General features: G+C 34.2%; 1 protein-coding gene across 1 annotated transcript; it reads right to left on the reverse strand.

Moving 5' to 3' along the window:
* Window positions 1-9,356: 9,356 nt before the first annotated feature.
* LOC110919538 (transcription initiation factor TFIID subunit 3-like) lies at window positions 9,357-10,057 on the reverse strand. The gene is made up of 2 exons (XM_022163805.1): window positions 9,956-10,057; window positions 9,357-9,914 (listed from the first exon to the last, which is right to left on the reverse strand). Exons 1-2 carry the CDS (start codon window positions 10,055-10,057, stop codon window positions 9,357-9,359), a joined length of 660 nt encoding a protein of 219 aa, XP_022019497.1.
* Window positions 10,058-10,844: the final 787 nt, after the last annotated feature.

Below are 10,844 nucleotides of genomic sequence, written 5' to 3' on the forward strand. Positions count from 1 at the left end.
TTAAACCCCACACGCACGTTGCAGTGCGTTAACACACAAAATTTAGAACGAAACGAAAAACTTGGGAAAGATGATAACTATGGTGGACCAAAATTGTAAATAAAAAAAAGTTGGGATTAAATTCCAAAAGATGAAAACTTTGGGCTAAAAGTAAAAAAAAACAAAGGATCTAAATTGCAAAATTGAAGTTATTTATTAATTTTAAATAAATATAAGGATAAAAATAAGTGATATCTATATATTAGTTATTAATTAATATTAATATTAAAAGAAATTTGTTAAACAAATATAAATAAAATTTATGAGATTGAAGGATAGAATACCATCTGTCATTATTTGAAGTCTTTTATTATAAGTTAGATTAGATTAGATATAGAATAATCTAGACATCAAATATGCAACAATATAAATATTTCAGCCGACAACAAATCAAATAAAAAAACAATCACATATGAATCGTTTAATTGCTTAAGCCCAAAACTTATATTGTTGATTGTTTAAGTCACTTTAGCCTATTTAATAGTTCGTTGATGTTATATGATGTAATATGTACTTTCACGGATAAAATTTATTTGTATATTTATGCTTTATATATTTTACAGTTATAACTCCGTGTATTACACGGGGTTAAATAAATAAATTTTATATTCTAAATAATAAAATAATATATCTTTAAAAACCTTATTTATTATACGGGTTGAATAAATATAATTTTATATATTAAATAATAAAAAATTATATCTATCAGAACCATGTTATACGGGTTGAATAAATGTAATTTTATATACCAAATAAAAAAAGTTATATCTTTAAAATCCACGTGTTATACACAGATTGAATAAATGCAATATTGTTTACCAAATAATAAAATAATACATCTTTAAAAAAACTTCATTTATTACACAGGTTGAACAAATGTAATTTTATATACCAAATAATAAAAAAAATACATCTTTAAAAATATGCACATTACACGGTTTGAATAAATGTATTTTTCTATACTAAATATATATATCCTTAAAAACCCCGTGTATTGTACGAGTTGAATAAATTTAATTTTATATATCAAATAATAAAAAAGTTGTATCTTAAAAAACCTCATGTATTACATGGGCCGAGTAAATGTTATTTTGTATAGTGAAAATAAAAATATTTAATATATTAATACTAAAATTTGGTTTTCGTGATAAAAATAGATTATTCTGTTGTTGCAAAATTTATTAATGAAGTCTCAATAAATTTAACCCTTTATTTAAAACTCGTAAATGTATAAATGATAAATAATATTAGTTAATTTTATTTTATGTTTCGTAAAATCTATTTGATATCAAACTAAACAAAACGTTCAAATATAATTAATTCAAATAAATACTATATAATAAAAGAAACCTGTTTTGAGACACTTGTCATTCTCTCATTTAATTGATTAAAATTATTAATAATACTAAAAATAATAATATTTAATCTAAATTAATACAAACTCTTATTATTAATAATATTTAATCAAATCTAAAATCTAATCTAATCTAATACAAATTTTTATTATCACTAATATTTAATCAAATCTAATAAGAATTCATACGAATTTCAAAGTTGATATTAACTTTCAAATAATTAAAAAAAAATCCGCCTAACATCACAAATGTTTCTGGTAAATTCGATTAATTAATTTGTTCAACAATCACTATTATCTTATTCAGTACGGTTAACCGATTTATCATAATACAACCTCCCACCTATTCAATCATATGATTTTTCAATCTTATATTAACTAAATAAATAAAGATTAATATTCAATCTTATCCTACTTTAAATGTAAAAAAATCCGTTAGTTCATATTAATATTCAATCTTATCCTACTTTAAATATAAAAAAATCTGTTAGTTTTTTTAAATATATTTTTTTATTATTTGGTATATAAAATCATATTTATTCAACCCATATAATACACAGGGGTTTTTAAAAATATAACTTTTTTTATTATTTGGTAAACAATGTTACATTTATTCAACCCGTGTAATACAATGGTTTTAAAGATATATTTCTTTTTATTATTTGGTATATAATATTACATTTATTCAACCCGTACAATACATATGGTTCTTATAGATATAACTTATTTTATTATTTAATATATAAAATTACATTGCTTCAGCCCGTGCAATAAAGAAGGCTTTTAAAAAGATAATGTTTTATTATTTGGTATATAAAATTCATTTATTCAACCCGTGTAATACACGGGATTATAACCTACTAATATTATAAATGAGAAGAACATCAAACTAAATAATAATTATTCATAATATATTAGACTAATAATATTTAGTAGGAGAGTTATCTATAATATAAGATATTAAATTAAATAATATTTTGTAGGAGAGTTATCTATAATTAATTAGAAAAGATTAAACTAAAATAATAATTTATAAGAGATAACCTAATATGATGACAAGTGTCCCTAAAGTGGTTTCTTTTATTATATAGTAAGATTGTTACACGGGTACGTAACTAAATAAAATAAACAACGAGGCAATTGAAAAAGAAAAATTGAACGAACGATAAAAAAATTGAGTAAACACACACCGCACACACATGAAAGAATCACCATTGCCGAAGCCGTAGGTTTGCCGCCCTTGCCGCCCCCTTGCCCAGCATTGCCAAGGCCACCGTTACTCTTCTCCAGGTAAATCACTGATTGCCCGATCATCCTTGAGCTTCTTCAATTGATTTTTTGTTGGTTTTTTCTTAATTCCCAAGTTATATTTATAAGTTCCAGTTTGATTAATTGCCTTTTATTATTTTAGTTTATTTGATTAAAACAATAGTTAGTAGATTAGTTTTATAGTTTATTTTATTAATTGCCTTTTATTATTTTAGTTTATTTTATAGGCCCATGGCTTTATAGCCTAGTGGCATCTTGGTGGTGGGATAAAGTTTTGAGACCAATAGGTCCTGGGTTCGATTCCCACAAGGGGTTCCCATGTTTATTGGGTTTCCTCCTGAATTGGTGTGGCATTATGCCTAGTGGAAATGGATATGATCGGGTGGTTCCTCTGGTGGCACGATGATACTCCAGTGGTCCGTCAGTGATCCAAATTTGCCGTTCAAAAAAAAAAAAAGTTTATTTTACGTTCTTTTGTTAGCAGTTTCTTGATAGTTGGAGCCATGAAACTTAAGACTTGAAAGTTCCGAAGATTCTAATTATCCTTATATTAAAAAAAACCAACGAAATTATCCTTATAAATAAATAAAAAATATTTATCCTTATATTAAAAAACTAATAAATAATAAATATTAAAAAAGAAATAAATTAACAGTAATAAAAATATAAATGAATGAATAGTATCGAGTACCGGTATCGGTATTAAATTTACCAAATTGAATGTACTTTTAGTATCCGTTCAGCATCGGTATTCATCGGGTTTTACCCTCAAATACCGGTGCCGTACCAGTACCGACCGTATCAAGCCGTACTGTACCAGGTATATTCGGTACCGGTACCCGCTTTTGGGAATTTCGGTAACGGTATTTTCGGTACCGGTTGGTACCGAGCTCATCAAATTCTGTAGCAACGTAGCAATGCAAGAAATTGCACAGTTTAGATTACTTTTCATACACGCAGTAAGTAAATTGTGTTTCGTTTGAATGAGGTTTTATATACACAACAACTTATTTTGCTTTATTTTTTGTCTTTTTACGTAATAAATGAATTGTAGCATGTAAAATAAACTTGGATATTTAGATTATTAATGAGCAAATCCTATCGAATCCTGTAATCAAATTGATATCGGATCGGTACCAAATTTACTATACCAAATCATTTTCGGTACCAATTTGTTACCCACCTTTTGGCGTTTTCAGAATCGTTACTTTCGGTTCGACACCGGTCTAGCACCATACCTATATTTATTGATTTTTACCTTCAAATACCATACGGTATTGTACCGAGCATTTTCGGTGCCGGTACCTAATTTCGATGATTTTCCGGATCGGTACTTTCGGTACCGTTACCAGTACCGAGCTCATGCATATTTTAACGTGTTAGCACCGTAATAACTGAACTGAAAACAACCGAATTTCCAACGTGTAGGACGTGTGGGTCCTATTATTATTATATATTAGATTATTTAAAATCATTTTTTTATCGATTGACTATCCTTTTCACGACATTTTTATTTATGTTTTGATATTCGGTATCTGCTTGCTGTTACTGACACGCGTTTTGCAGTCATTGGGTCCCAGCCACAACGCGCGAGCGGAAATTTAACTAGTATTGTTTTAAGGGGCGGAGCTTTTAAGTGGCAAGGGGTGCATTCGCTCCTGCCAATGTTTCAGTTATTAGTATAATTTTTTCGATATTTCCTCTAAAATTTTTAAAATTATATAGGTTCGCCCCCGCCAATTATTTTTGCCAAAAAATTCCCTGCCCCTACCAATCTGGCACACCCCGACCCATAATGGAATGGTACGGGGCATGATGATTGTCCATAGTTTATGACAATATTATGAATTTAAATATTTAAAGGCACCAAATTTAGATCTGTCACGCATAATCATAGAAATATTCAACATAACTTTCATACAGTATCCATAACATAAATAAATCATGAACAATAATCTCATTTATTACTAAAAAAAGGGTAGTTGCACGGTACCCCTGACCGCGGAAGGGATCTCCCTTCCCAGTTCACCACCCGACAAGGATCCCTGGCGGCAAATACCCATAGCCATCAAAGAGGGGTAAGAAACATGTTTCGAACCCGAGACCTCGAGTGTCCTCGGTCCGGCTTTAAAGCGGGTGTCGGTGGCCACCAAAGTGGCACTAATGGGAATTGAACTTGGGTCTCCATTGGAGAACCCAAGTCACTCCACCACTAGGCCACTTGTGGTGGTTATTTATTACTAAGGCACATCTTACGTGTCTTCAACTTCAAACCCTCTCAAAGTCACGTACCTGTATCATGCGTAAAATGTTTTGGGTCAACAAAATGTTGGTGAATAGATCTAGATTTTAAATAAAATGTTTTGCTTTATCAACTGATTTATTTTACTTAGAAATCTTTTAAAATATATTTAACATTCAATTTCATTTGTTGTAGAAACTTTCATAATCACCACAACCACAACAACAATCAACAAATCACCACAATCACAAATATAGATACAATAGAAACAATACGACTCAAAGACTATAGCATACTGATGCGTGTGAAGTTTTATATATTTTTAATGTATATTTTAAGCCCTTTGACACTTTTTTTTAGCAAAGTTTTAAATTTATAAAACACGATATTTACTAACTCTAAACACACATATGGGCAAGTCACCTATCGTGAGCGTAGTATAGTGTTGGTAAGATACTGAGGTCGTACAAGGACACAAGAGCTTTTAATGCCGGTTTATCCTCAACGTCTAATCAAATCAAAAAGTTAGAAAAAATGTTTTTAAACTAGAAAAATAAAACTAACTAAAATGCTGAAAAATAAATAAAAGTAAAAACAGATAGACAAGATGAATTACTTGGATCCGACTCGCTTTCAGTGTAACCTTTGATTATTTCCGCACTTTTGCACTTTTTAAGAGATTATCTTAGTTATTGTAGTAGGCCCCTCTTTTAAAGGTGACATTACCCTCAACCCAGTAGTTTGAGTCAGCAAGGATACAATCCTAAAGGGTCGGGTTATTGAAAGATAATTAATTAAGTTATTAATGCATAATGTGGTAGGCCCCTCTTTTGAAGGTGACGTTACCCTCGGCTAAGTAGTCTGAGTCAGCAGGGATACAGTCCTAAGTAGCCGGGTTAAAGTTTTAATAGTAGTTTATATATGAGGGGATCAAAGAGTTTGGACCCCCGCCATCCAATACCATTGGGTGTTGAAGGAGGTCCTACTAAATTTAACCCAGGTCCTTTGCAGGATCTATACACTGAACAATGGCAAGACTCTTACCAAACCATTCCTTTAACCCCCGACCAGGTAGCCAACATATCTCCATACAAACCGTGGAGATATAAATGGTGAAAATCTTTTATGTTATATAGACAGTAAAATAATGCCAAGACACCACGGACAAATGATAAGGAAGAATCACCTTCAACATATAAAACTAGTTATTAAAGTCATTAATACATAACCAAATAAAAAGTGCGAAAAGATTAAAAATAAAAAGTATTACACTAAATGCTTGTCTTCACCAAGTGATGTAAGAGACTTAGGCACACATGGCCTTTGATTGTCAAGAACTCTTACGATCAATCTTGGATCCCGAGACGACTCACACACTCTATGATGGACAATGGATGATGGTGGTGGATGATGGTGTTGTGATGGTGGTGGGTGAAGTGTGAGAGAGGTGGTGTGCCAAGGGATGATTTGCAAGTGAGCCAAGCACCCCTATTTATAGCCTGAACAGAAGCTCGGGCACGGCCCCGTGTCAATTGGGCACGGCCCCGTGTCCATCCCTCTTCTCTTTCTTCATTAATTGTAGTTTGTCTGCATTGGTTGATGTAGGATCGTTATTGACGATCAAATGAGTCAATCAGAGCATGAACACCACTATTTATGCAGCAGAAATACACAAACAGCTTGAATCAAAGAGAATGGAGTAGAAATAGAATGCAGATCACTTTAAACACGTTTTCTCATTAATACTTCTCAGAAAAATTCGGCAACAGTTCGGCTACACATTCGACATTCAGTTACCAGATGAGAAAACATCACAACTATATATAGGGGTCTAATTCCGCTCCTAATGACATCGTGTCATTTGGAGCGGAATCAGAAGCAACTGATTTCGCTCCAAATGACACAATGTCATTTCGAGCAGAATCAGCCCATAACAACATAAACATTACAAAACAGCCCCTATACTATACATAATTCACATATTTGGCCCCTAGACCCTATACAAGCTTGACTAAGACTAAGACGTAGGCTTTAGACATTCGTGCGTCAACAAACTCCCCCTTGGATACAGCCGGAGTCTCCAGTCTTGTCTTCGGGTCTTCAGAGCGACTTGAACGTTTCTTCTCTAGGCTTTGGCTTCTTCCTCAGCAAATTCCTCAGCTTATCATTATCTTTCTTTCTTTTCTTTTCTTCTTCAGCCTGTTGCTTCATCCATTTTCCTCTGTTTTCATCCAGCTTTTTGCGTTCACGTTCAGCTTTCTTTTTTTCCTTCTCTTCAAGCGACCACCATTTAGAATTCCATTTATTTTCAGAATTAATGCCTTTCTGAAAACAAATAGATACAACTTGTTGAAACTGCATCGCCTGCTCACAGTCTTCAGACTGAAAATGGATCTTGTTTATGAATAGACATTCAATATCCTTGGCCGAGCAATTGACTAACCACATTGGGTCATACACATGTATCTCTCTTATCTCCCTTCCAGCACGATAAGTAATAACAGCCTCAGTCGTAATGCAACTGTATACCAAGTCCAAGAAGCCTTTGTAGAAATCCGGCTCCATCTTCGGCACTGGTATATTCTTCATTGTCTTTGGCTTTTTCACGTTCAGGATAGTCTCTCCAATCCCTGTCACTGGATCTACCCTTTGAACTCTCTTCGGGTAATGCGGCTTCCAGTGTTTGAACTCTTTCAAAGCTTCAAACTTTATCAGGCCCCACATTGTAACATCATTCTTCCTGACAGGATAGCCCAAAGTTCTTACTTTTGATAACTCATCCACATCCCACCATGGAAGGGATATAATATCATGTAACTTTTCAAAATATTGAACACTACATTCTCTCCTGATCGCATACGCATTAACTTAAGGCAGAAAACCCCAGCTAATGATATCCCCCAAAGAAATACTTCTGTCTCTCTGATAATACTTCAAAGGACATTTGAATTTACGTTCATTGCTTTCCTTGAACCATTTCTTACGTTCTTCCTTTAGCGGATCTTTTGTGGTGCCATCAAAGTTTTTGTCTTTAAGAATCTCAACAACTTTCCTTCTGAGTTCATCCCGATTCTCTTCAGTGAAGAACTCCATTAATGTTGGAAACTGAGAGGTATCTTCATTCATACTCTCCTCATCAGTACAATCTTCGACCTCAACTCTGTCATACACATCAGCATCTTCCACATAACTGTATTCATAATCACGCTGATGGTTGATGTCGAAAGCATTCAGCTCTTCCTCAAAATCAAACTTAAAATCTTCTTCATTCACATTGAACATTTTCAGTACTTCATCCAATGTGTAAGTATGCCTTATCTCACCTTCTTCAACATGAGGTTCGATTCGAAGAATCAGCTTCTCAACTTGATCAACATTCTGATCATCACCATGCTCCCCCTTTCCATCAGCTCCCCCTGTCCCTTCATTCATAGGATCATTCAAGTAATCATCAACAGTCCTTTCACTTGACTGTTCAGTCACTTTGATTCCCATACCACCTTGATTGTCATCATCATCATTGTCAGAACCATGACTGCTAGCGGAAAAGACTTTCTCATCATCGTCATCATCCTCTTCTTCATCACCCTCTTCATCGTCATCCTCCTCATCATCTTCTTCATTGTCATCACCAGCAAGATCTTCCAGTGATACATGTTCTTCAAAGATTGCTGATACGGAAGATATTGGAACAGGATTCTCAACAACTAAAGAAGGAACAATTGATCTTTCAACTACTGCCGCACTGCTTTCAGCACCCTTTCCCTTATCTTTCATCTGTTCATCAATCTCAGCTTGGCGTTTAGCCCTAAGCTCTTCAACTTGTATTTCCTCAAACCTTTGCTCAATCGACGTTCCGAGCATGTTTTCAACTACTTTGTTCAACATGTAGAACTCGTGCTCTTTCAATGCCTTCGCAGCCTTAAGCTCTTTGTTTTTCATCTCGAAATATTTGTTCCGTTCATCTCTGCGAGCCTTTTCCTCTTCTAGTTCAGCCACTCGCACTTTCAGGAAATCAATCTCCGTCTGATCTGTATCAATCTTCTTTAACAATGACTTGTTGTCAGACTCTAATCTCTTCACACGCATTTCGAGAATCTTTTCATGATCAGCTACGTTCTTGCTTTCAGCTGCAACTACTTTGTTTTCATTCAACACGTCATCCATTTTCTTTTCTAACTTCTTTACTTGTTCATCATTTGCAAAACCAAAATCTCCAATATCTTCAAGATTATCCAGAGGAATATGAAGACCCTTGTGGCCAGAAGAACCAGGAGTTAGTTGAATTTGAGTGAGTGGTGGTGTTTGAAATATTTCTTGAGATGTGAATAAGGTTTGTTGTTGTGGTGGTGAGATATGTAGTGGTGAAAGATGTAATGGTGAAGGTTGTCTGGGTGGAGTTGGTTGTTTTGGAGGTGAAGGTTGTCGTGGAGGTGTTTGATGTGGTGGTGATTATATTGGTGATTGATGTGGTGTAGGTTCAGGTGGTGGTGTTGGTGGTTTACTTGGTTCTTTGGATGGTTTCTTCTTCAGAACAATCTTCGGCTTTGTAATCTTTGTAGTAACTTTCTTTATCTTTGGAGATACAATTCTTTTTCTTGCTCCTTCTTTCTTTTTACCACTTGAAGGTGATTGAGATTCAGAAACGTGTTCAGGTGATGGGACATAAGCAACATCATCTTTCTCCTGTCTCTTCCTTTTTCTCAATTGTTTCTCTTTCTCTGTAGCTTCTTGAATTCTTTTTAGACGTTCAGTCTCATCTATTTCATCATCAGAAGAACTCGAAAAGCTTGTAGTACTTTTATTAACATCATCACCTTTGACGTCATCAATAACCTTCTCTTTCTCAGCTTCTACATTAGCTACTTGCTCAGACACTAAATCATCAACATTTAACATCACTTGATCAATATCAGCATACGGATCTTCTTCCACATTTTCAACCGGTTCCTCAACCTCAGGCTCATCAATCAACAACGTCTTTGCCACTTTCTTTTGCTTTTTCTTTGGCTGTGATGATGACCCTCACCCTCCTGTGATTTAGGGGTAACCTTTTTGCCTCTCTTTCTCGGTTCTTTGACAAACCAGTCATTACGTGTGGTTTTGAACTCTTCAAGAGTCTTTAGCTCATCAGCATAAGCTGTTTCCTTCATTTCTTCTTCATTTCTCTAGTTTTGGTTATTGACTGGATCAGGATCAACGTAATTCACATCTTTGATATATCCGAAGAACTTAGCAACTATCTTTGGTTCAGGATGGTTTGGGTGATATCTTGCAAGCTACTTGAGAGAATCGTTGCTCATGTGTAACTGAACTAACAAATCATTCTTCAAATCACGTTCAATATCTGGATATGCATGATCAATCAACATCTGCACGAATCTTGGATAAGTCCAAGTCCGACTCTTTGTTGTAATATTCTCGGCCATATAATGAAAAACAATATGCGAGAAGTTGTATTTCTTGTTCAGAACCAATGCAGTGACCATCTTCATCTGGTAGTCACGCATGGTATCATACCCTCCTTTGCAATGGCTGAGTGGCATTAATACACAATGAACAATAAACTTGTAAGGTTTCTGAAATTTTGACTTCAAATAATTTCCAACGTTTAGTGCACCCACATATCCCATCCTCAACATGCATCCTTTGACCATTCGTTCAGGAAACTTTGTTGGCGAGTCTTCTTCATCTGGAAAATTCACAACCTCACGAATGAGCGCCTCTGTGATAGCAATTGTTTTCTTTTCATTTTGATGCTTCACAACTGAATTTATCACTTTGTTTGCTTCATCGTATGTTGCATGCTTCCAGAATCGTTTAATGTGTGACTTGTACACAGGACGTTGATCCATAAGAGCTTTCTGAATAGGTACTCGACTCATGAACTCTAGAATGCTACTGAATTTTGCCAACTCTGAATTCTTTTGCACATCAAAA

This window comes from Helianthus annuus, chromosome 16 (assembly GCF_002127325.2).
Source record: "Helianthus annuus cultivar XRQ/B chromosome 16, HanXRQr2.0-SUNRISE, whole genome shotgun sequence".
NCBI classification, from domain to species: Eukaryota; Viridiplantae; Streptophyta; class Magnoliopsida; order Asterales; family Asteraceae; genus Helianthus; species Helianthus annuus.

Excerpts from the sequence above, each read along its gene's own strand:
- LOC110919538 (XM_022163805.1), bottom strand. The coding sequence starts at position 10,057 with ATGAAGGAAACAGCTTATGCTGATGAGCTAAAGACTCTTGAAGAGTTC. Across the intron at positions 9,915-9,955 it reads CGAGAAAGAGAGGCAAAAAG|CCAAAGAAAAAGCAAAAGAA; the intron begins GTTACCCCTAAA and ends TCATCATCACAG.